The sequence below is a fragment of the Bemisia tabaci genome, chromosome 2 (assembly GCF_918797505.1).
Source record: "Bemisia tabaci chromosome 2, PGI_BMITA_v3".
Taxonomy (NCBI): Eukaryota; Metazoa; Arthropoda; class Insecta; order Hemiptera; family Aleyrodidae; genus Bemisia; species Bemisia tabaci.
The window spans coordinates 45,873,962-45,900,891 of NC_092794.1; the positions used below are offsets into that span (position 1 = coordinate 45,873,962).

General features: G+C 38.5%; 1 protein-coding gene across 3 annotated transcripts; it reads left to right on the forward strand.

Annotated features, from left to right (window-relative positions):
• The first annotated feature begins 255 nt into the window (after positions 1 to 255).
• On the forward strand, positions 256 to 25,942 carry LOC109040120 (alkaline phosphatase). 3 transcript variants are annotated; one of them, XR_011899381.1, is made up of 10 exons: positions 256 to 423; positions 13,113 to 13,208; positions 13,870 to 14,090; positions 14,454 to 14,665; positions 15,884 to 16,037; positions 17,046 to 17,244; positions 18,194 to 18,363; positions 20,202 to 20,490; positions 24,214 to 25,010; positions 25,096 to 25,942. XR_011899381.1 is itself a non-coding variant. In XM_072297400.1 (9 exons), exons 1-9 carry the CDS (start codon positions 345 to 347, stop codon positions 24,399 to 24,401), a joined length of 1,608 nt encoding a protein of 535 aa, XP_072153501.1. In that variant the 5' UTR covers positions 256 to 344; the 3' UTR covers positions 24,402 to 25,942. The 3 variants fall into 3 exon arrangements, 2 of the variants coding, with proteins under 2 accessions (XP_072153501.1, XP_072153502.1); XM_072297400.1 differs by having other exon boundaries at positions 24,214 to 25,942; XM_072297401.1 differs by lacking the exon at positions 256 to 423 and adding an exon at positions 11,488 to 11,610 and having other exon boundaries at positions 24,214 to 25,942.
• The last annotated feature ends 988 nt before the right edge of the window (positions 25,943 to 26,930 follow it).

Consider the following 26,930-nt stretch of genomic DNA (forward strand, 5'->3'; position numbering starts at 1 on the left):
GGAAAATACTCATGAGTTTACCAGGAAATTCGTGTTTTTTCAAAGGAAATTTGGCAACGCCTGAAGGTTCATACGGCGTTTTTCCTTAGCACCCCTCCGCTCGAGCACCTCGAATTCCCACTTCCCGGCCGATCCGGCAAAATCGGAACTCGTAGCGGGGATTTCGCACCGATTCGTGACATTGATGACGCGGCATCGGCGGTGGTGCGGGGGTGGGCGGGAGGCAGATTCCAGGCTGTCGGCACCGTCACCGACCGCCGATTTCTGCACGCTCCGCCGACACGGACACAGACGCAGGGAGCCCCGGCCGGCGTTACCGCATTACTTCACCGGTCACCGCTGACATGTACTCGGTGACATTCCCCCGAGTGGTCCTCGCCCTCCTCCGTTGCTCCATCGGCGCTGTCGCCCTCCCGACCCCAGGTAAGGAATCTCCTTCACATTGACAAGCACCACCATCGCTTTGATCCAGACCTTGACACCACCCCAAAACTGCCGTGCTAAGGAAGAACGCCGTATGAACATTCACGAGTTGCCAAATTTCCTCCGGTTAAATGATCATTCTGGAGGGAAGTTATGAACGTTATTCCTTGAAATTTTCAGGAACTTTAGGTAAAATTGCGAAAAAAATTCTCTAAAAAATTGAAAGGAAAATATCCATATATTCACTTGGAAATTTGAGTTTCATCAGAGGAAATGTGGCAACGCCTGAGGTTCATACGGCGTTCTTCCTTAGCACGGCAGAATAGAGAAATGCCTTCTATGGGGAAGGAACCAGTGGCGTGGCGTGCTTTGCGATAAATCGATTGTTCTGCAATTTAAACCTAGGGTAAAGAATCGATTATTAAGGTGTTCGCTGCGAACACCCTGATTTTCGATCCTTTTACATAGGTTCAAACGGCATGACAATCGATACATCGCAAACCTGGACACGCCACTGGAAAGAACAGGTTACATTCCTAAATAAAATACTATATAAATATGGAGGGAGGGGGTGGGGGTACCTGACGGTTGGGTTACAAGGGGTGGGAGGGGGGGCTGCCTGCGTTGACTCGTACGCACCGATTTGAAAATTGGGGAGGGGGGTCGTGGACTTCAACTTCTGCCCCCCTCCCCCCCCCCAATTTTTCACTTTTCTCGATATAGATATCGATGGTTCAGCTCTAAAAGCATTCAGATGTTGAGATAGCATCTTTCACATCATCGGAAAGATTACATTTTGACTCTGACATTTACAAGAGGGGAAGAAACACATGGTTATAGCGGCGAGGGAGGGACTTAGTTTCAAACATGACGATTCCCTCTGTGTTTAATTTAAATCGGGTAAAGTTCTAAAGCCTTTAGATTTAGGTGCTTCAAACCGAAAATATTTTTTTCAAATTGAATCGGCTCGCGCCAAACGTCTGTTGACCAAAACAAGATTTCTTTCAGCAGAGGTTTCTTTTGCTCCGCGACATTGATGAAGAAGATCGAACTCTTTAATAAACGTTAATTATGCTTATAGGGGTTTTGTTGTAAGATTGTTTTACAGTACTAACGTCTTGAACCATCTTGTGTCTGTAAGTTACAACGAAATCGTCCACTCAGATTCTATAACACTGTATTGGACATCAGACTTTTTCGCACGAGCTGATTCACTTAATATTAAAAGAGGATTGATAGAAACGAGGAAATTCGGTAGTCATGACTAAAAGTCGCGCAACTTTTATAACTCAATTCCTTGGGCGCACCAAGCTCTCAACTCACTCGCTGGTGACTGGTATTCTTCCAATTTCATAAATAAATGTGCAGAGTGCATAGCGCTTCGTTATCAGTTTGGTTTCTCAGTGATTTCGGGCAGTAGGAGTGGGCGCCAAGGTGCTATGGTCTTCATTGAAATTCACGGTTGTCACGTTGTGTTTTTCATCACATTTTTCTCAATTAAGTCAAACAGAGAATAACTATCGACACGTTTAATATCAACGGTAATAGATGCCGATTCTTTCAGTTGCATTTGGACCACTCTCGTTGGTTTCTTTCCTCACATTCACTTTTTGTGTTTTTCCCAACAGTGCTTGGCTCTTTTTGATTTTTCTATTTATATTTCTATCTTCGACACTTTTCGTCGGTATTCATTACCTCTCAATGTCAAACTTTGTTTTGCTTCTCCCGGGTAGCTCTCGTCACAATCTAAATATGAATGTCCATTAATGCCACTTTAGTCCTCCTTTTAACGATCTTTAAAGCTATACTTCAGAACGAAAAGCCCAGGACCCAACCCAAGGTTATTTCTTAAGTGAAAATGGTATTTTTCCTTTAAGGATGTCAGGGAGATAAGAAATGGACATAAGTTATAATCCGACTCAAATTGAAAAAACTCCACATATGCTGATTTTGACATCCACGATCATTCATTTATTCCGAAACCGCATTTTGTGCGGTCTTTGAAGAAAAATCCAGACGATAGAAATAAAAAAATCGGCATGGCTGAGCATTATTGAGAAAAAAAAAGCATTAATTATAACCCAAAACTTACATGTTACGTGACTTAACACGAAGGGTGTGTATGCTATGGAAGAAATCTACTTGTTCAAGATGAACGAAAATCTGGTTATAAAGTTGATTTTCGAGGTGTCGATAATTTTTCGTTGGAAATAATTTAAGAAAAAAGTATAATTATAATATAATACACAACGTGACAACCCTAAATCTCTACAAAAGCGCCAGGGGCATCTACCGCGCCCGAAACCACTGGAAAAACAAATAACGACGAGTGTCCGAAAGGACTGATAACGACGCGCTACAATTATTTGGGAAAATTAGGAACAATTTAAGTCGCACCAAACAGCCATGCTCGCTGATAATTGCATACAGAAGTCACCCCAAATACTATTACACCCCCCCCTCCCCTATTTTTCATTTTTGACGAAGTTCGTTCCACCGTTCCTCTACGCCGAGTTCCATTTTTGCGGCTAACAACAAATCAGTCCCTAGATGAGCCTATTCTATTCAGAATTAGGAAGTATATCTTAGGTTTTTTTCGTTATCTTACGTAAGAAAAGTTGTGAGCTCTTCCATTTAAACATTGTTAGTGTTCATTTTCTGTCACAGTTCGTCATTAAGATTAACATGGTCGACGTTTATGATTTTTTTGCGGTCATTTACAAGGGATAGTACGAAGTACCAACAATAGTCCGCTTTCTACATCGAGTCACGGGATCTCGCGAGGCAGGCCTTGGAGGGAGTTCAGCGCTCTCTAGGAGATGCGTCGCGTAGCCCCCTAATACTTTCAATAAAACCAAAAAATAAGGAGTTTCGAGTTTAAAATTAGCGAGTTTTTTTTTCACATCTTCTTCCATCATTTAAAGCGGTGAGCCATGGTCCACGTTATTTCCTACAATTGCTTAGTATCACTTAATCACTTAAAAAGAAGAGATCCGGTGTTCCGATTTTTTTCGCCCATCAGGATGATTTGAAAAGAGGGAGGGGGTGGAGACGGACGAAGGGCGGGCGACAGAAAGAGAGGGGGAGATGACACATTCTGAGGGAGGAAATCAAAGATCCAATTTAGAGCACACTAGTTACGAAAAAAACTGACAGGTACATCGGGAGAAGGGAGATATAGACGTTTCAAAATGGACCGCACTACTTCCTTTATAATCCTACGAGCTTTCAATAATTTCAAACAAATCGAGCAAAACCTTTTTCACAGCGCATAATTAGGGGATTATTGATATCCCCGAGAGTATCCACATTAGCAAAAGAAAAATATACATTTTACAATTACAAAAATTACAAACTGGGTAGACCTTATTGCCAAAAGCATGGTTAAAAAATTCAAAAGAGTTAGGAAATGATTCGAATAGGGGTAATTATAGTTTTTTTTTAGGGATAATTAGTTTTTTTTTTTTTTTTTTTTTTTTTTTGAGTTTCTATTCCTTTGTATATTTATGGTTAAGTTTGGCCCAGAGTTTTTCTTTTATAAATGTTTAGCTTTTACATACATTAGAAACGCGATGCGCCTGTCGGCCGGGGGGGAGAGGTTGGTTGTTTTTTAATTGTGAAACGCTTCGTCATTTATCAGAGTAAAATTAATGTAATGTTTGTTTTGTTTCTCTATAAACTACTTCAGCAAGAAAATATTGGCAAGGCTCCGTTTTCTCATACCCGAAGACTCACGAAAACGTGACATGATCATCTGGCTCTCTATCGGTGATCGGGGAAAATCAATCGGTCTCTCCTCGTTAACACGATTTTACAGGGAGAGGCACTTATTGTTAGTTTGACATTTACAAAAAAAAAAAAAAAAAAAAAAAAAAAAAAAAAAAAAAAAAAAAAGAATGAGAGTAGTAGTAGTAAAATAATTTTATTTTAAATGAAAGAAAGAAAATTAAAATGCGCGGAAAATTCCAACAGAAACTGACAGTTAACTGCTCTTAGCAACATATTTATTCAGCAAAGTTGTGCAAACACGAGTGAAAGGCAAGCGACGCTCAATTCTTTTCGGAAAGCCACACTATCTGTTTGCGCGATATATTTTCAGTTTGAAACATGGTTGGATTTTCTTGCCTGAAACTTGATTAAATGTAAAAACGGAAAATTCAGGCATTCTCATTTTATATTCATATACTGTCTGGAGAAAAAAATGTAATTCAGAATAAACCACGCTCAAGAGAATTTAATTTATATATATGCAATAAAAGAAAAACTCGATTACGGTCCTTTTACGGGCCTTCGCGAAGGCCCCTGAACTGCTATTGCGAGGATTCGCGAATCCTCGCAATTGATCCCTCTCTCTTCCGCGGAATGAGACTCTATTAATTACTGAAAACCACATGTGACGGATAAATAAGATTCTGGGCTGACTCAATGAAATCTGTTAACCAACACAAGTATTGATAAAAAGCGCGGCGAGCTCACCCGGTTTTAACCGTTCGTTTACTTTCGCAAATCCAATGACGTTAGCCGGGTAACGTAGCCGTCGTGACTAGACAGACGCGATTCGCTAGGTCGCGGACAGTCAAGGTCTTGGCGGAAAAGGCACCATACTGCCACGTTTTAATTATTTTGTATTCAGCCACTTTTTTGTTGTTCTTCTTCTAGGAAAGCATACATGTTAACTGAGCTTTAGGATAAATGAAAATATTTCAGAGTATCTACTATACTTTCAATTTTTTGTTTTTATATTTTCCTAATTTCTCTTTATAACGTGGATTTTCCTTGTATTTTCCGGTTTGTACTAACATTGGACACTCTACAAAAGTTCAGAGTTAAATCGAGGGGGAAACTATCCAAAAAATTGAATGAGTGAAGTGAAAAAAATCCCCAAAATTTTAGAACGTATACGATTAATAACAGTCGAGATTAATCGTGAAAAATATTCAGCAGCCTTAATTAGGAAATGGTGGCTCTTGCTATCAATTTTTGCATTAAAGTTCCGTCTTTTCGAAAAAGTTCATAGGGACCGCGGGAAAACATGTACTCTCAGCCAATCATTTCTTCTGATTTCTACTAACTTTATTCCAAAATCTTTCCCAAATTTTTCCTTCGCGGTTCTGTTGAATGCGGGCTTAGATGCTTCCTAGGAAGTTTCGGGACGTGACACACACACACACACGTACGCACTGAAGGACCAAAGTATAATTTAAAGCATTTGTAATCTTTTCGATCAAAATTTTCTGGGAATCAACTACTCGACAAAAAGTATGTGTTTAAAATGAACATTCGTAAGATGGCAAAAATACAAATGACGTCGTATGCATCATCTAACTTCTAATCGACCTGTGTTGAAAACACGTGTTGAGATCTCTTAAGAAGTTTATTTTCAACCTTCCTGTTGTGTTCACAGTTTTCTACCCGAGATTTTGAAGAAAAAACATGCGACTTTCCTCCTGGTTGAGACCTGACCTACCAGGGTCTATCACCTTTGATATCAAAGAGCCTCCCTAAAAAAGGGCCTTTTTTGGCCCCTTTTCGGGAACCCGGGGATTTCGTTCGTTTGTGGCTTAAATGAAACCTTATGATGAGGTAAGCCTCCAGTAAAAATTTTAGCTTGAGTATACGTCTAGTTTCCGAGATACAGCGTTGCAAAGTTGGCATATTTGAGCTTTAAAATTCTCATATTCTCAGGTATCTTATTTTCTCAGAACGATTCAATTGGATGTTTTATGATATTTTGTGACATTTTATCAAATGTTAGTATTATTATCGAATGCATATTTCAATTGAAACATTAATACTACTAATTCTGTTAAAACAACGTTGCAAAGTTGACATAAAAACCTATAAAAAATGTTCATTTTATCAAGTTTCTTAACTTAAAAACGAACTTAGTGACGGCTAAAAGATATGCTTTTGGGGTTTAGATGCAATTTTATGATAGATTAAGGCTTTTGTTAAAATTTAACTCAAAATGCAAGTATAGTTTTAATGATACAGGGTTGCAAAGTTTATATATTTGAGCTTTAAAAATGTCTATATTTTGAGTTCTGTGTTTAAGAAGCTACTTTTGTAGAATTTAATCACGATTTGAGGCAGGAAATCAACCATTTATGTCATCTGTAGATGAATGTTTGTATTTGAAGAAGAATTCTTTGACCGGTGGTGATACAGCGTTGCCATGCTTAAAACTTTGAACTCTGTATGGATTATGATTTTTTCTTGTTGAACATGACTTCAATGGGTATCTTAACTCGTATCAAGGCAAAATATCAAGGGCTGATGTCAGTCCCAGGTAACGATTGGTTTTGGAAAAAATACTGCTGCCAAGTTTATTCATAATTCTTTTCAAACAAAAAATAATAAAATGATTTTAAAATAAAGATGCTTCTAATTTAATTTTTTTACTTTTATTTATTTTGTTTAATTTTTTTTTGGTAATTTGTTTAGACTTTTGTGATTTTTTATATTTATTTATGAATATCCGTGAAAATATTTTTTTCGATTGATACGTGAGTATAGTCTTGCCTTCAAATATATAGCAAGTACCTCAACATGTTGCCGATTTTTTACTTTTACCAAGTATCTAAATTATTTTGAGGCATCTAGATCAAAGATATGTTTTCAACATGCTCTATGCATATATGAGCTTGTTATGATTGGCACTGCCAAGACACTGCACCGTTGCGTATTGAGAAAATGCAACTTTTTTCCAGATATATTTCACTGGGAGATGGATGTATTTTTTATCAGAATGGAGGGGTCAGCGAATGCTACCAAGAATTTACATCCAGTGCCGAGATCATAATGTGAATGCTTAAATCCATTTTGAAATACAAGTATGAAACATGACAATAGCCTGGTCCTATTCTCTTCGGAATGCTGTCACTGTGACACAGAGGTCTTAATACTATGAGGACAACCCTCAACAAAAATGGAACTTTAACAACTTATTAATGAAAAAATAGTTAGTAGCTATGCCGAAATAATAATTTTTGACAAATCCATGCAACAATATTTTAATAATTTTAAGTATTTTATTCTTTTAATTTCTTTTTCTATAGATTTATTTATTTATTTTATTTTTTTTTTAATTTTCTCATCATTTGTAATTCTTAAGTCGAAGATATTCTATTCTTTAAGGAACAATGAATGTATTGTCTGTATCAAGATTTATTTGTACTCAAAAAACTGGAGCGTTTCCATAGTTTATGTTCGTTTTTGCATTCTGCCTAAAAAAAAGTAAAATTGACAACCAAGGCAAGGTAGAATTTTTTAGATTTTGAAAGCAACACTGATGCTGAGCCATTCATTGTATGCCATAAATTCACTTGGATTACGTTTTAAAATCAGACAATTATTGGAAGTATCCTTATTTTAAACTTATTTTATAATGGAATGTTAATAGAAACTTAAATAAAATTGGCAACAGTGCCATTTTAATTCCAATTTTCACCTAGGATTGACAAAAGTCCTCCACATTTCTTTGTTTCACAATATCACTTATCAACATTGTTCAATCTTGTCTTCAATAAAATAACACAAAATAGACATTTTCTCAGATACAAGTTGAAAACTTTGCAACACTGTATTATCGTATCCTTTTATAAATTAAACTATGCATCTACGAGTATCACTAATTGTTGATTCTATGCCCCAAAATACAGTTCGATCTTCAGTAATAGCGGTTTGTGAATGAGAAACTTTAAAAAATGAGCTTTTTAAAGCTGAAAAATGTAAACTTAGCAACGTTGTACTGCCAAAACAAGGCTTACGCATGAGTCAAAATTCTTACTGGAGACTTTTCATATTATAATTTATCGTGTGCACCTCGTGTAAGTATTGTAAAGTCATTTTTGAAGTTGGTTTTTGGAAGAAAATCCATAAAAATATGAGAATTTTAAAGCTCAAATATGCCAACTTTGCAACGCTGTATCTCGGAAACAAGACATATACTCAAGCTAAAATTTTTACTGGAGGCTTGTCTCATCATAAGGTTTCATTTAAGCCACATACGAATGAAATCCCCGGGTTCCCGAAAAGGGGCCATTTTTAGGGAGGCTCTTTGAAAAATAGAAATAGCCTTTTGAAAAAACGTGGGATTTAGAACGGATCTCGTCCTAGGTCCTTCTCAAAGCTGCTCAGCAATTAATCGCATTTATAAACGTTTGCATGGGGTGACGAACAACGATGGAGGCGAAGAAGAGGAAAACGGAACCGGTTAAATATTGCAGCAACGCGGCGAACGAGTAATTATTCTTATAACTCAGTGAATCACAGCAAGCGGAACCGGTGCAATCATTATTGATCAGTGGACCATTTAAATTCGGTTAAGGTTGTGGCTGCGCCATCGAAAATGCATTCAAGGCTCCTATGCAGTGTAATCTCTTCAGTTTCATGTATAAACTAGACTTGCGAAAGTGGAAAGAAAAGGGAAAAATACGGATAGAGTGGGAGAAAAGTTAAGAATGAATTTTTGAGGGGAAATTTCTCCCTTTAAATTGATCTGATGAAAAAATATCCAAGCGCAAAATAGTGTTATTTTGGTCTAAAAGGTTGATTTCTTCAGATTTCTCCGTTCAAATTGGGACACCCTGTGTTAGTCATCTTAAGTTTGCACCAAAAGCGTCTGCAAAAAATATGTAGGATAATATTAGGTTGATGAATAGAACTACGGAGAAATTTAAAAAAAAACATACAAAAATAAATAAAATAATAATAAGGGCGTAATAACTTCCTAAATAAATTTCAAAGAGTAAAAAAAAAGGGGAGCGGGGTGGGGAGAGAGGGAGAAAAAAAAGAGTTATCTTGGGCTAGCATGGTTTCTCCGGATTTACGCGAAGGATATTGAACGTAATCTCATCTTGTTCCGTCAAGGAGCTATATAGTGACGCCGCGCCGCGTGAATCCACCGTTGTCAAAGTAGAAAATAAAAATTGTCTTGAATTAACATAAAATTATAACACAGATTTAATATCTGTTGCGACGTATCTTTCCTTACGATCTGAATTGATTTAAAGTTTTTGTAATGAAACATGAAAACTGAAGGGAACACTAGACGCTTAAAAACGATTGAAAGCGTACGCGAGCAAAAATTTACGAGACTTTTTGTTTTTTCTGTCAGGTTTTCAATTCCCTCCTTTTTTGGGCACACTTCGTTGGCGCACAAAGGAATGAACCACTGGGAGACGTTTTCTATGATTTTTGAGACGGAAACTACATATTTTGATGTTTAATAATTCATCACAGTTCATCATTGGACCCATTTTTAACGGCGGGTATGAATCCGATCAGCATGAATCGATCGAAAATAAATCGATGACCGGTATCGAAACTCGTTGCCGATCAACGTGGGTTCCACATGGGCCTTTAAGACGGAAATCAAATCTATAAATCGCCCAGAGAGACTTCTCTCGAGATATCACAACCGTGCGAAGCTGGAGTGCCCGGAAAAAGGAACGGTTTCGACGGAGAAAAAATATTTTATCTGCCTTTGAGGGAACTTTTTATTTTGTTTTCCACTCTGCGCTAGAATTATGAGCTATTTTAAAAGTAAATAAAATGTCTACGTTTTAAGCCTTGGAAATGAATATGAAAGTAAGAACATATTTGAGCATCCTGTTTCAAAGAAACTTAGAGTGATATTTTTCTTTTTATCATTTATTCGGGAAGCTTATTTCCGTCTTACGATGGTTGTGGCGTGAACTTGCTCGAGAGCGGTGTCACCTCTGGCGGGATCCACCCGGAATATTTCGCCCGTTTCTTTGAAAGGTCCCGGCGATTTTCATCCGGGGAGACAACAGTGTTGGAAACTTATAGCCTTTGTTACGAGGAGCCACCGACCGTCTGCGAAGGAAATGGTCCATTCCCTCACGTACAATACAATTTTTCCTGGCCGGAGCTGGCATCGTAGCTTCAAAGACGAATTAAATGAAACTGAGGCCAGAAGTAAAGACCGCACATTGTTAAGTAAGAATTTAAGACAGGATGAAGGTCCGAGGGCATCCTCTTGCCGCGGTTAAAACCCTCCTTTGCTTAGCGATTCGTGTAAAAAATGACGACATTTTTCATCTCGGAGTCAAAGATAAATTATATCAAAGAAAATCATTAACGCGTTTGTTAAATAACTCGACAACTTGGATATTCCAGGCGCGTTTTTACGTGTTTCAGCCAACCCCACAGGAGCGTTTCTTGCCTTCAGGGGGCCGCAATAAAATTAACTGGGTTATAAATTTGAAAATGTGAAGAGAGCCAAGCACATCTTAAAATTATCATCTACCGGTGGTCCACATTCACGATTATGTTCTTTGGTAGATATAACGAAATTTCTTCACTCAGGAGCCTCTATACTGTGCACATTGTAAAGATGGGACGAATTTATATTATACATTTACTAAGAGGCACGGTTTCCATTTAAATCTATTTTCCTTTTATAGAAAACTAATTCGTGGTCGGTATTATTAACAGACTTTCTTAATATTCTCTCTCGATGTGAAGAATATTTGATAGAATTTCGGGTACAATTAAATTGATTGATTTTCTTTTACCAAAATAGCAGAGGAGTATAAATTTTACAACACTGTAATCGAAGTGCATGTTGTCATAATTTACTCATGAACTTTTTGTTACATTGCAATGTGGGAGAACACGTAGGGAGATCCAAATTGTCGAGTTATTTAAACAAACGCGATTACGTATCCCACCACAATAGTGACTGTAATAGAACCAACGAAAAAGTCTGTTTTCACTTATACTTTGAGCGTTGCCAGAAAAAGTTCCAATTCATCTACGAAACTGGATAAGAAGTTGATACTTTTCTGAAGAACTCAGCGCGATGCTGCAGTGACTTAAGCCACCATTAAGTCTTGCGGAGGATCAAAACTGTAAACCTCCTCTTCTTAAATACATCCAGGGTTCCTTAGTTCCTTACTCCATAACTCCTTCCCGTTTTTGATCACTTAAAGATGATGTCTACAACTATGAATGTTCCATCAGCTGCGCAATACGACAGAAAGCAGTGCTTGAATTTTACTGAGAAATTTAGGGGCTCATATTCGATGCATCAAACAGGTGAGATTGTAAAAAAGAGATAAAATTTCGCGTACTCACTTGCGCTATTTAACAATTTTATGCGACGCGTTTCGGGATCGAGATGGTCCCACAATCAGCCGGCAGCAAACTCAAGTGATGCAGGTATGAGTACGCGAATTTTATCTCTTTTTACAATTTCGTCTACGGTGACTGTTCTCTACAAAAGTTTCTTCAGGTGAGATTGTATCGAAATCGATTGATTCGTCATGAAAGCATGGCCTCAAAAGTCAATTGAGTAATCTGAGGGAGCGGGTTTATTGTGATAGAGTGTTGATTTTCTCGTGCCTAAAATAGCAATTTAAAGTGAAATTATTAGAAATTTTCTAATTTTCAGCTTTCAAACTAAAATCGTAACATTTTTGCTTGAGGTTATATTCTGTTGTTTTGAACCAAACGATACATCGAACCACTATCAAATACGATCTACTTGGCTTGATGCTGGATGCATAAACAGCGGGGGCAATTACGTTTCTGAGAGGCCAAAATGGTTTTTACTTAAAGCATTCATGACGAAAGCCGGATGTCTTTTTGCACCTTAGAATCGGATTTTCCTATGGCTAACACATTTTTTTGCTTTCTTTTATCCACTTCAATCGACCTGGCCTTTCGAACAGTTTAATCAAAAGCAAAATATTGAAATTGGTAAGAGAGAAACGAGTCTTTCACGAAACTCCTCCTAACTGCAATCTCTCTTTTCGGTCTTCATACAAATAATAAAAAATAAAACAAAGAACAAAATTAGAGGAGATAGAATTACAACCGCACTGACAACGAGAATTAGTGCCTAACTTCTTACATAGTCGTTTAAAAATGGAGCCAAGTAGTACAAAATAACACATGAGCCCATCAAAACTTAGCAACATTGCCACGATTATCTACGAGAGGCGGGCACGCGTTTACTTTAACTCTTTCACATTTACGACATTATTCAATGAAAGATATATATACAAGAGGAACGGTTCCTGTCTTTTAACGCTTTCAGATCATTCTCAACACAGGAATAGGCGGCTTGAATCTGACATCAGTAGTTTGTATTTGATCGGAGAATGATTTGAAACGTTGTAGGAATGAAACGAGTAACTTGCTACCACGTCTTATGAAATTCGAATAACGAGACATTCTGCGAACCAAAGGAAATTTCCTCCCTCGGATACTACTCGTGCCGCAGTCTGTCGGAAGAAGTGGAAAGCTTTAGCCGAATAATTTCGCTCGAGTGTCTAAGAGAATATGTAGGTTGTGCTGCGAGCATGCTACAAAGGAAACTACGGGGAAACGGAAAATCGCTTTATCTCTCCGAACTCTCTTCTTGTCTTAAAACCCGCGCTTCCGATAATATGTTTTCAGTCGAAAATGTGATCTGCGAATCTAGCCACTAGAAAATGAGAACTCATTCTTCGTAAAATTTTACCTCCTTAAAGCGAACTTCAGCCAACTCTGGCGTCTCGACAAAATCCTTGTACATACTGTATTACAAATGAAAAACTACAACTGACAAAAAAATATGACATACTTGTTACGACGAAATTCTGGAAAAAGTGCTTAAAAGGAAATTTTTTTCTAGATTCTACCGTGAAGCACAATGTCTAAAGCTATTAAATTTACAGGTTCACAGATCCCTGGCATTAATGCATTCAGCGCTTTCACTCCAGATGCACTGAAGATTGACATTCCAGATAATTTTGAAAGTCTGTCCGAGACAGGTGAGTACACACTTTTCATCCTTATTAGACTTCTATTACCTACCAACATTGTATTCGAAACTATTTACCGAAGAAATATGGATGAAACATACACGGAAAAAAAAGAGGTGGGGACTATGCCCGAACTGTTGGATGATATGGACATTTCCAATTAACTATGGTATTACCCCAATTTCTTGTGGTAGTACCCTAATTAATTGTGATACTATCCCAATAAATTGGGTTACTAACCTAAATTTTGCGGTACTACCCCAACTTGAGTTGCGATACTACCAAAATTAATTGGAAATGTCTATATCATCCAACAAATTGAGGTAGTACCACAAGTTTAAGGGATAACCCCTGCCACTTTTTTATCCGTGTATAAAAGAGTCAACAGTATTTTTTTACGCCAGTAAAGGTAACGACAAACTTATCATACATTAATCCTTAGCGGTGAACTGGCTATCAAAGAAACCGATAAAATTAAAACGAAAACCACTATTCAAGCGACTAGGAGCCCCTTTTCCCTACCTCCTTTAATGAAGGCGAATCAGTAAGTCAAAATCCTTGTGACTACTTGAATAATACTGCATAAGGACCCAACAAGCTGGAGACTGTAGAAAGAATAAAAGAAGGATTCTGGATACCAATTTATACATCAACATATCTACTGTTTCAGATCCACTGAAATGGCTAACTTCAGCCAGGATAGAGGTAACAAAGCATTTGCAGCAAAAAATATTGCGGCAGAAAGCCCGAAATATCATTCTCTTTCTCGGAGATGGAATGTCAATATCAACCATCACGGCAGCGCGAATTCTCAAAGGGCAAAAAGCCGGTTACCTCGGCGAGGAACAAAAACTTAGTTTTGAAAGCTTCCCATTCACCGGTTTATCCAAAGTGAGTTCGCATTCATATTTTATCTAGTTGTACATACGATATTTTTAAGTTTTCTTTAAAGTTGCAGTGTCATTTTGACGAAAATTTAATTCCAAGAGAGCTAATTTGATAGCAATATTAACGTCAAAACTACCACACGCCATGTATCTTGGTTTGCGAGGATATAAGCTTCCTAACATACTTCAATTTCTGCTAAACGGAACTAATAAGAAGGGGAATGCGGGTTGGTTTGGCGGGTGGAGCTTGATGACGAGTTCATTCCTTCATATACTTGTGTATGCAACACTCACATCCATTGAATACGAGTAGTTGCATCCAGGCGCTGATTTTTTTTGAATAAACCACTTTATCTTTTCAATGCAGACTTACTGCGTAGACAGACAAGTGGCTGACTCAGCAAGCACGGCTACAGCCTATTTTACGGGCGTTAAGACGAATTACGGGATGCTGGGTGTCGGACCAGCTGTGTCCAGAGGCGACTGCAAGGGCATGAACGAGGCCCAAAATCGATTGACATCCATCGCTACTTGGGCTCAGGCCAGCGACAGAATCGCAGGGCTGGTAACCACCACCAGGTATGTACCGCGAAAACACGTATCATGCCATTGAGTAAATGGAGAAGCAAGCGGTTTAACACTAATTTGAATTATTGTCGAATCATTAGGGAGTGTTCTTCAATTACGTTACGCTCTTGAAAAGGGGGGAGGGGGAGGGTATGAGTTCGCGTTACACTGCATTACTAGTAGCGTGGCGTGGCGTGAATGATCGATTATCGATATTTCCCCATTTGAATCTGTGGTAAAGAATCGATTATTAGGGTGTTCGCTGCGAACACCCAGTTAATCGATCCTTTTCCATAGGTTTAAATGACAGATCAATCGATATATCGCAAAGCACGCCACGCCACTGTGCATTACATGGAGGGAGAGGAGTATCGAACGCAAGCGTAACGGAGCCCTCTCTATTGGTAAGACACACAAACGCCAAAATGTATTATCCTCATTTCTTCGACGTTATTTTGTCACACTATCATTAAAAGTACTTCAAATTGTATTCAGCATATCCGACAGTTTCCCACATTTTTGGGGATCTTAAGGAAGGGTGTGCGCTACGTAATTATTGAGGAGAGTTCAAGGTCGCGTTTCGAGTGTTACAAGGGGATAAGAGGGATGCCGAAAAAGTGCGTTACGTGACTTATGAACGCTCTCATGGGAGTTAATGGCGAAAATTTTACTTAAACATGAACGAATCCAGGCGAAATTCCAAAATAACTGCATTTTAACAATTTTTTCTTCAAAAAAATAAAGGTAATAGAAATGAGTAGATCTCTAACTGATCTCTGACAATTATGCTGCCATTTTCTTTATTCTTTACATCCCTGAGGCCTTTCATATAATAAAGAAAAAAATGGCAGCATAATGGCATCTACTTCTATTCATTACCTTCATTTTTATTTTTGTACTTGCTGCTTCTCCAAGCATGTTTACGTATTTTTCTTCGGGAAGCTAATTTTATTGCGTGCAGTACGTTGCAACACCGGTACAGCCAAAAATATGGAGTTGAAAAATTCTTACCCGACAAAAAGCCAGTTGAATCGGGAAGAGTGAGGTTAAACTGAAGGAGAAGGGAATAAGGAATGAACAACGAATGCAAAAGGCGTGCGATCGAGGGACAAGTTCTTAGCTTCCGAGTTCGAGCATATTGACATAGTGGGAAGTGGCTCATAAATACAAACTACACCCTCACTATGTTTGTTTCGTCAATATCGTAAAACCGTCGATTAATGCCGGCAGGGTGACGCATGCATCACCTGCAGGGATGTACGCTCACGTGGCTGACCGGGGCTGGGAGTCGGATGCTGACGTCATTAAGGACAAACTGGATCCGTCCGAGTGTGAGGACATCGCTAGCCAACTGGTAACCAAGTTACCAGGTATGGACCTACGGGTAAATACCAAATTGTATTTTCTTTCTTGATTCACCCCTAATTGAGGCATTTTTCGGTAAAAGGGCGTATGAGACTTCCAATGCTACTTAAATTGTGCAACGTAGTTCTCTAGTTGTATGTAACTTATCCGACAGTTCCGCTATGAATTTTTCCCTAAATCTACTCCGAGTTTTGTTCGTAATTAAATCTAAAAAGTCTAAAAATTTCCTGACAAAGTATTCATGACTTTCTTAAAAAAAAAAATATTTTCAAAGAAGACACTTGGCAACATTCGAATGCCTAAACGGCGTTTCTACTTAGAACGGCAGAGAGAATGGTTAGACGTGGTATCGTCTGGTCAAGAGACGCGAGCTGATGATTAATTGGACAGCATTTTGCAATTTGGAGCTATAAATTCTAACTCATCTGAAAAAAACACTTAGGTGCATGGGAAACTAATGGTTCATATGTTGTTTTAAAAGCGAGCCGAAATTTATAGTTCTTAATTGCAAAATTTAGTCCAATTTGAGAGGCCAATTCGAAAAAGCACACAAGTCCATCTAGCGCAACTCAGCTTGATCGATTATTGATGTCTTTCTCCGTTGATTAAACACGTTTACCTATACAATTTTTGAAAAATATTTCAGTATACGTATTTTGAGCAATGCTGGAGGTATTTTTACAGAAGTGAAAACCTGGCAAAAATGCATAATCTTAGCTCCGCCAGAATGGACATACGTGTGCTTTTTCGAATCGGTCGTTCGATAAAGTCAATAATTTTGAAATTCCATGAGCACGAATGGATCGGATTGGTTCCTCTGAGAAATATTCCTACATTTAAGCCTGCTGAAACGTAAGAGACGTGCGGTCCAAAAGACTTTCAAACTAAAGCTTGAAAGAACCTCGCACGAATTTCCAAAATTAGAGAATTTACTTCGATAACCGTTTCGAAAATCTGTACGAAGCAAACGCTACGCCGCATTTCGGTTCAACTGTTAATGCGCCCATTTTCATGCCCATTTTTTCAGGTTATTTTAGGCGGTGGTCGGCAAGAATTTCTGCCAAAATCAATGATAGACGAAGAAGGGAAAAATGGAAACAGGAAAGACGGCAGAAATCTTATCGAATTGTGGAAATCGATTAGAATAGCGAACAGTCAAAAAGGGGAATACGTTTCTGATAAAGCATCCTTGCTGTCAGTATCACCCACTACTCAGTATTTACTAGGTAATAAAATATTATGATTCGATCAAATCCTCGATATTGGTGGCAAGAAATTCATGTAGGTAGACGTGTACCTGCTAGGGGCTTGACCTCTTAGTATCTTGAATATTTCCACCTCATTTGCTATATTTTATGGAGATCCAAAGTAATTTCATCAATTCAAAAGTAAAATAGAAAATAAGCGAGACAAAAACCGGAGTGAATACTAAACCAATTGCCAAAGTTGATGCAATTGTTTGGTGATAACTTACCAAGTTAGATTTCATGCGTGAGTTACAAAGAAAACATCTGGACACTTACGTTCTGCAACAAAAAGAAATAAAAAGTCCGACATTAGTAATGTTTGCAGTACACAAATAATAAAGTGCCTCGAAAAAAACTTGTGGGCCGCTTATTGAAAGTTCATAGCAGCCCGATAAGACACCGAATTGCGATATATTGCATGGTCAAGATAGGACTGTGTCTTGTCGTGTCTGGCCGCGTCCTAGTTCCAGTAATGATTCTATTTGTTATTCTGATGCAAAGAGGGTTGTTGTACACCCCTAAACTTCTTAGCCGGAGAAATTGAAGTTTCATGTCGCTCATCTGAAACCGAATTTCTTTTGTTGCGGTCGACCGCGAAAAACCGGCCACCGGTCACACTCTACGTTGAAAAAGGAAAAAATATATTCTTCGGATTACTTGAGGCAATTTGTTTTAACAATGTTGTCTGTGATTCAATTATAATTTCATTTGCTGAGTAATCGTTTACTTGGATTTATTGAGCCATATTCCTATAAGTTTTTGGTTTTTTAAAATTTTTCAAAACCTTGCCTCGTACCATTTGTATCAACAAATTCAAATTCAACGGATTCAACAGAATTTTCCTTTGCTTGTAACCAGAAAATCAGCAGCTCGATGATGGATTCAGTAAATACAATAAGTTAATTCGTCTTTCTTTTTTTCCGGGCAGGTCTTTTTGATTCGAGCCACATGCCATATGCAGAGGAGCTCGCTACGACAGATAAGCCCTCCTTGTCCGACATGACGGCAGCGGCCATAAAAGTTTTGGATAAAAATCCTAAAGGTTATTTCTTGTTTGTAGAGGGAGGTAGAATTGATCATGGTCATCACAAAACTAAGGTAAGAAAAATTGGCATTCTCATTAATTATCATTCGTTCCTTTAGAATTGAGGGAGGAGGTTATAAGAAACAAATAAATTAATATGCAAAGGGCTACGAATCCTTTCTCTCATTTTAATGTAGTTCGTAACTCAGCTGCTTAGAGAGATATTAGGATGTAAATTGAACATCGAAAATAAAACTCAGATCAGACAATGAAATTATTATTTGTCACTTTTGCTATCAATAATTATAAACATTTATCAAAAGAGTAATTGCCAAAATGCATTTCTCGGTTGCGGCGTTTCATCATCTCTGCTCATATTTTATTCTTAAAAAGTAGACTAGAGCAAAATTATGGCTTGAAAATTTCTCGAAATATTTTTTGCGCTGGTCAAAGAATCATGTTTTGATGCTTCATTCTTGCAGATCAACTAAAAATAATAAGATCTGTCCAAACAGCAACTTCCTACGTTGAATGTTAACAAAGACACCATCCACCGCGGTCGTACATAACTAGGAGCGGTAGCGACCCTTTCAAGCCTATAGAGATCCCCAACAACCGAGAATGGGAGCCGCTACTGTATCTCACACGAACCCGTTCAACTTTTGCGTTATTTTGAGATACCTCCGCGAAAATTTAACGAAACTCAAAACCCTTTGCACTCTGGCTGGTAAACTTAATTCCTCGCATACAGGCGAAATTTGGAGCTGATTCATTGGGCAGTTAATTAATAATCGCTCGTAGGAATAATCGTCATCTTCTCGTAGGAAACAACTCCTATTATCTCTCCTTGTATTAGTGACCCAGGCAACTAAACTAGCTACAAAGGTGAACCGGTTGCGTCCTAGACTAACTGAAGGGGACTCTCAGCAGAATGAAGTGTCCATTTGCTCGTTGTAGTTCCGGGGCGTACCTATACTTAAAAATCTTGACCTCAAATGATTTCAAACATTTTGAGGTTTGAAATGGAAAACAGAGTTGGTGCTACTTTTCTTTTCTCCTTTTGTAATTTTCAAGAGATTAATATCCCCCCCCCCTCCTTTTTTAAATTTTTTTAGATACATTTGGTGAAAAGATCTCATAGGCTTGGCGGAATTTTTACCCTTTTTGAGGGTTTTTTGTGGTTATACCATTTTGTGCAAATATGAAATGGTGTGGACCCAGCACCGTTTCTCCACCTTGTTATTATTTTTAGTTGATCTGCATGAGTAAAAAATCGAAACACGATTCTGGGACCAGCGCAACTGACCCACTAATACGCTGCTAGGGCACGTCATTAAATAGACCGTATTCGATAGTGGTTCGATGTATCGTTTGGTTCGAAACAATAGAACATAACCTCAAATCTAACTGTTGGGATTTAAGTTGGAAAAGCTGAAAATGAGAAAATTCCGAACAAGTTCACTTTGCATTGGCATTTGGTACTCAAAAGAATAAAACATCTGTTACAAAAGACCCGTTCCCTCCGATTTCTAAATTGACTTTTGAGGCTATGTTTATGTTTTGAACCAATCGATATCGATACAATCTCACCAGCGCGCCGATTTTATTGAAACTGATGGACAAAGCGATAGACAAAGAAGATATATGAAGTATGGAGCGATCCTATTGGTTGATATAGTTGGTTCTTATAGACTAAGGAAGAAAATGATGGACTAACTGTCGGGTCTTCAGTGGGTTGCTGTTAGTTAGTCTATTACCTACCTCCTATGTCCATTGCCACCACCCGCTTCCACCAATAGGATCCCTCCAAATCACTTTTGTCGTCTTTGCCTATAGCTTTGTCTATCAGTTTCAATAATCAGCCCGCTGTTTGATGTATCGAATACGATCTATGGAATATTTGGGATTTTAGGCTCAGAAAGCGTTGATCGAGACGATCGGATTCGCCGAGGCCATCGAGGTTGCGCTCAAGATGACCGACCCGGAGGAAACGCTCATCGTTGTGACGGCTGACCACGGGCACACCATGACCATTTCCGGGTACCCTAAGCGCGGAAACGACATCCTGGGGGTGGCCGAGGTTTCTGACGTGGACCAGCTTACGTACACGACTCTGTCCTACGCCAACGGGCCCAGCAACAAGACTCTCCTCGGCCAGGATAAGTGCGCCCGCTACAATCTCACCAATCTCGACGTCACAGGTCAGTATCGCAACAGTTGGATTACATTTGGACCGCGTTAAGCAGAAAGTAGAGTCCCTTCATACTGAGAGTCAAGACAATGTGAATCCATTTCTGATTGGTTCCCGTATTTTAGGCCTTCACAGTGTCACAAACGGGAGTAAAGATTACATTTTCACCGATTGCAAAGATTATAATCTGGAATGGACCAGGGAATTACGGGTTCGGCAAGGAACAAACGGAATGAGAGAAGGAACGGAGAGAGGAATTTAAGAATGGGCCGATCAAAGATTACAAAGAACGTTCAATTTCTGTAATCTTTATTCCCGTTTGCGACTCCATGTTGTCTTGACTCTCAGTATAAAGGGACTCTAGCAGAAAGGAACCAAGCCACATCAGCTATTGCCAAATTTAGCTGGGCAATTTAATTTATTACATGAAAACGGTGAAGCGGATTTGTTCGAAAATTTCAGTGGATTTTCTGCATGTTACGAGGCAGATCCCCTAAAATTTTCGAAAAAATTCGCACAATTGTTCTCTCGTAGAAAATTAAGTACCTCAGTTAAATGTGGCAACAGCCGATGTGGCTTGGTTCCTTTCTGTTAAACGCGGTCCATTTGGCAATAAGGAACCACACTATTCTACCTCTACTGGCTCTCCGAAAAAGCACACATCTGAATTAGGAAACCAATGGCATGTATGCTGTATCTAAAGTGGGCCAGAGATAGTGGTTCTCAATTGCAAAATGTAGTCCAGTTGATCCTCGATTCCAGGGTGTTTAGCAATTTTCAGGGGGGGGGGGGAATCCCTAGCATTACCCTTATTTCCCTGACAAAAGCAGCCAAAAAACCGGGGGGAAATTCAAAATTACCTGACAGACCGAAAAAATAATACCCTGAAAGAGATACGAAGTTTCTTGAGTTTTTTGGTTTAAATACGAGCTCTGTCACTGCATTTTTGCGAAAGTTATGGATGTTTGAAGGTTACGACTTTAAAAAATGGCAACGCTGTTTCCCTAGGGTTCCTGCAAAAACGGAGCTAGGGATAATAGCCTCTCTCAACTAGTACTATCAGCCCACAAAGTTTCGTACATTCCGGGCTGGGTACATTTTTCGCTTATATGAATAACCCTCTTTCCCTGACAAAAGGGGAAAAATGTCTACAATTTTGACACTTTTGAACTGACTTTCGTTTTTTATGCATATGATGTAATAGATAGGTTGTGCTTATTGTGCTCGAGTTGACTGTGCCTTTCCGTACCTAAATACACCGAAAAAATTAGGATGTTTAACATCCAGGTTGTGAAAAAAAGTGCGGCGATCTCGCACCTGTTCGTCTTACTTCCCCCCGTTGTCAATTGCACGTCCACACGCGATAAACACGAGATGAACATTTTGAAGTCGTCACCCATTCTTCAAAAACGAGGATGTAAATTCACCATTATGATTATTTCGATGCACTGACTTGCTCCCTCTTAACAGGGCACTAGCACATCAAAACCGCTGTTTTGTTCGCTCTCCTTGAATCTCACATCCACACTTGAAATCATCCAGTTGATACTCCAGAGTATTCTGCCTTATTAAAGAAAAACGCCAAGGGAGCACTCGGGGTTTCCAGATTTTTGGGGATGAATTATTTATTTTGAGTAAATTTATCAGTATCTTTCCCTAGAATTTTGAGGTCCTTTAGAAAAACCTGCGAATAAAACCCTTAGAAATATTAGCAAAAAAATATTCGCAAATTTTCCTACAAATTTGTATTTTATCTTGGGAATTTTAACAACGCTTGGAGGGTCATACGACATTCTTCTTTAGCACGACAGTGTTATCATGCGTCCCTATTCGTCATAGACACATGCTACCCGAGCCGAATCTTATTCCGCACGCGTTTTCATTTTCATAAAAGCTTTGTCTCGGGGGTTATCTTGACAGGAGGGCGAGGAAACAGAACAAAGAAACACTTTCGTAGTAAAAAACTTCACCGGATTATCAATTCAAATGAGCGACTATAAGGGGGTATAAACTCGGGAAGGATTTAATCTCTGGAGAGAGCTTCACTAAGGGGACAAGTTGCGCATCGGTTTACTGCCGCGTCCTCCGTGATTTCAGCTGATACAGAATACTAAAATCAGTGTGTTACAGTGGTCACGTTGGATATGGAATATCATCACCACAGACTCAAAGTGCCGAGGACGATATTCGAATATATCCGTCGAGATTACATTTTTAACGATAATACGTCTAGATACAGGGTCATAAAATTAAGATTTATTATGAGCTGTAGGGAAAAAGTTCAGCTAGGAGTTTGCGTAGACATAGAGTATCCATATAGGTAGAATATGACCGTCGATAATTTTGAGGTTAGCCGGCCAGGTTGTCCTAGTGGTCAGCGCGTCTGACTCTAGGCCAATAGGTCCCGGGTTCGAATCCCGGTGGTGGCGACAAATTTTCATGGAACTGACGAGTGGATCTGCAGAAACAGATTCCACTCGGCCTTAATCCCTGAAAATTTGGAAGCCTGGAGCATGGATGTGCTTAAATCCCATGATGTCTAAGGACAATAAATACTGTCTATCGATTGCTGTAGGTTCCAACGGAATATAAGCCACTAAACCAGCAAAAAAAAAAAAAAAATTTTTGAGGTTAGGTCATGGGTTTTTTAGGGCCCTCGAGGATAGCCGATATTCATTTGTCAAGACATTCAAATTGTCCAGAGTGATTTATTTTCGCATTTGTTACGACCCGTCATTTGAAAAACACGTACTTGACTTAGTTTCAGCATAAATTTACTAATTTCTCATTTAACATCCCGCACTCATTCCTGCGGAAGAGCGCTCATTTGTGAACATTCTTGGCCATTTAGATTTGATCTTGGAATCTAAAAATTGGCTGATTTTTTGGGCCCTAGTAGAGCTAAATATTTCGATGAGTCCGTACTGCGTAATCTCCCTAAATAAGTACCAAACGTGAAACTATTGGTGAGTATCATGTAGTCTGCTTGAGGTTTGCCCTCGATATTGCCGTATAGGCAATACGAACACCTGGTATCGTGAATAGTTACCTACTTGGAAACCTCACTTTGAGGTTGCTCAAATAACTTTGATTGACAATGAACCGATAGGTATGCGATGTTGTTAGCTTAGTAGATATATAGTCCACCAAGGGTTCGCCTTCATTTCGCCGCATACGCAACGCAACACACCACGGAGCGCGAATTATTATCTTGGATATTTCGTGAGATTTGCTTGAACGTATAAACGAAGTTATAACCTAATAGTTTGTTCTTAGTGGTGAAATGTTTTTAAAATTGTTATAACTGACTTTTAGCATTGAAAATTGAAAAATTAAAATGGAGTCGGTGATCGCTGGCGATGAGACCAAGATCTCGAAACCGGTCCGACGATTTTTATTTTTAATATGAATGTGGATATGAGTGAAACATTTTTATTGTTTAACTTTGAAATCATTTGACCTTTTGCCGTTCATTACAAATTCGTATCAAATTAAATTTTAGCGTTTTAAAAGCCAGGAATAGTGATCATAAATTATCGCTTTGGACGTTCCAAAGTTGTTTCTTAGAGGTTTTCGTTCTTTTTCCGTTCTAAAGAAACGTCTCTCGAAACATTTTACTGCTTTCGGAGATATTTTAAAAAACATCCATTTATCGTCAAAGTGATATTAGGAACGGTATTCTCACAGTAGAAATTTCTTTCTCAGGGTTAAAATTCCTTGTTTGGTATTTCAGGAGATCGAAATTTCATGTACCCGGGGACTGTGCCTCTACATTCGGAGACCCACGACGGCAGTGACGTGGCCGTTTACGCGACTGGACCCAGAAGTTTCATGTTCTCCGGGAATTACGAACAGAACTACTTGCCCGTTGCCATGGCGTATGCTGCGTGCATTGGCCCGTACGAAAAAGGCTGCATTTAAAACCACGCTAGAAACATGTTCGATGGACGCATACTTCAATGACGATGGAAATCCGAATATTATGATAATAATCATCTGACATTGAAACAGAACCAAAAAAACAATGGTGTGTGTTCTTCGGCATTCCTTCCTCAGCTTCTCCCCTTAAGAAGCCTTGAATGGTTTACATTGTATAACTGACGGCATTAGCGGATCCATCAAATTGTCCACATTCTTTTTCTCCATTTGAACTATTGAAATGTATCGATTACTCGAGGGTCCAGGTGCTCCGACAAGAATCGATTATTTAACACAGGTTTAAGTGGAGGAACTCTGGTGTTGCCAAATTGCTGGATCCGCTTCTGACCGATGGCGGTTTAAGGAGATTCTTGACATATTATCATAAAAGGAAAATTCTGGCAAAACTTGAGTGAAATTCAGGCGTACACCTTTGAAAATGAATCCTCAAGAGGAATTACAATGATATGCCATTGGAAAAAATACAAAATGCAGAGGAAAATATACTGCGAGCTTCGAAAATTTCCAGGTAAATTCGTGCCTGCCTTAAAGTTAGTCAAAATCAAATAATTCAACTTCCTCCGTATTTTGTATTTTTTGAAATAGAAAGTCGTCGTAATTCCTCTTAAGGATCCATTTTCCGAGTTTCACAACTGAATTTCACACGAGGTTTACAAAAATTGTCCATTTTTTGAAGGTCGTAATTCCTCTTAAGGATCCATTTTCCGAGTTTCACAACTGAATTTCACACGAGGTTTACAAAAATTGTCCATTTTTTGAAGGTGTGTAAAGGATCTCTTTAAACCTTCCTGAAGCGGAATGTAACTCAATATGATCATTTCTACAGCAAAATACTGTGCGAGGAACGACCATTGGCGGATCCAGTATATTGCCAACGTTTTTTCTCCATTTAAACGAATGGAAATGTATCGATTTTTCGAAGGGGCCAGGTGCTTATTGTTAGACAAGAATCGATTATTTAACATAGATGTAAGTGGAGGAAATCCTATGCACACTATAGAGTGACAGACTGAAAATTATTGTGCCAAGTAAGATAAAGAAACTTGCACCACGAAGTTACGACTGAATTTTCTATAAAAGAGGTTTCTAATTAGTGCAAAATTTCTAAATTGTTTATTCATTTTGGCAATGTAAAACGTGTTCTATATTTTTGGTTACGTAAACTATGCAGTGCTTCACAGATTTCCGATTTTTTTAACAATAAGTGTCACAAACATTGATTGAATACGTTCAGCGAATTTCAATTCCTTAAAATCGCACGATGAGGACCTACCTTCCTGCATCTGCTAAGTTTAACTCCCGAAATAGTCAACCTAAAAATTATCTTGTAGTGAAAATCACTTATGATAAATGTAATCATATTTTGATAAGGGAGGTTCGCAACATCCACAACACCCAATGAAATACTTTTTCGGCGTCAAATTGAATATTGTCGTTGAAAACGTAAGTGTACCTGATTTTTTTTTCTTCGACTGTGAAAAAAATGACGTTAAAAATAAAGATTTTATTTCGTGTTACTTTTAGTTTTGTTTTGTTTTCACTTCGTAGTAAAGTATTCGATTTTAAGTGCATAGCAATATGAAGTAGTAGTAACTAATAGGTAGGTAAGTGAAAGAAGTAAAAAATGAGCAGATTCTATCCGTTTGATATCACAATTCTGTTGATACACACTAACATTTAGAGCTACAGGGACTAGAATTAAGGGGCTTGTAGGAAAAGGCGTATAAGTGCAGTTTTCGCTATTACGAGAAATACATGTTTGAAGTTCCGAAATTACTTGGATCCTTGTGGCGGAAAGAGAGCTCAAACTGACTTTTTGGAAGGAAGTTTGCGAAGCGTTACACCAAGTCCAAATCGATTTATAAGAGGTAATAGTGACAAAACAGGGATTAGAACTAATGAAACGCAGCGGAAAAGTTTGTCCTCCGGCCGCTTAGTTGCCACCTCTGCGGAAAAACAGCTTAATAAAGCCGAAACTGAAGCGTTTATTCCTCAAAAAATTCAAGCAACAAAACCATATGAGCCAGTGGCGTGGCGTGCTCTGTGTTACATCGATTGATCTGCCATTTAAACCTATAGAAAAGGATCGATAAACATAACAATCGATTCTTTACCATAGCTTCAAATGGGTAAATATCGATAATCTATCATTGACGCTTCGCCGCGGGTATGAGCTTCAATGGTCGTGATGGATAAAGATAGGATAAAGTATTTTTGAGAGGTTGTCTAATTTCTTCACAACTTCATTTTGACTCAAACTAAATACTCCTCTAAAAGCCCGGAGACCAATTATTTTTCGCAAAAAACCGTGACACCAAGGGCCAACCTGAATAAAAAATAATGGTACAACCTGTCCGTACATCCGATATTTTACAGAAACCTTTCTGGTTGAATATTGAAGCTCTGAAGCGGACTGTTTATCAAAAGGTACTTTTAACCATAGAGGGGCAAGAAATAACCCTTTACGTGGGTTAAAGATATTTCCGGTTCTTTTAAGCATTATATGTAAGC

Coding starts and splice junctions, on each gene's coding strand:
- LOC109040120 (XM_072297400.1), top strand. CDS start 345: ATGTACTCGGTGACATTCCCCCGAGTGGTCCTCGCCCTCCTCCGTTGC. Junction 14,666..15,883: donor GGGCTGGTAACCACCACCAG/GTATGTACCGCG, acceptor TAATGCCGGCAG/GGTGACGCATGCATCACCTG. Junction 18,364..20,201: donor ATGGTCATCACAAAACTAAG/GTAAGAAAAATT, acceptor TTGGGATTTTAG/GCTCAGAAAGCGTTGATCGA.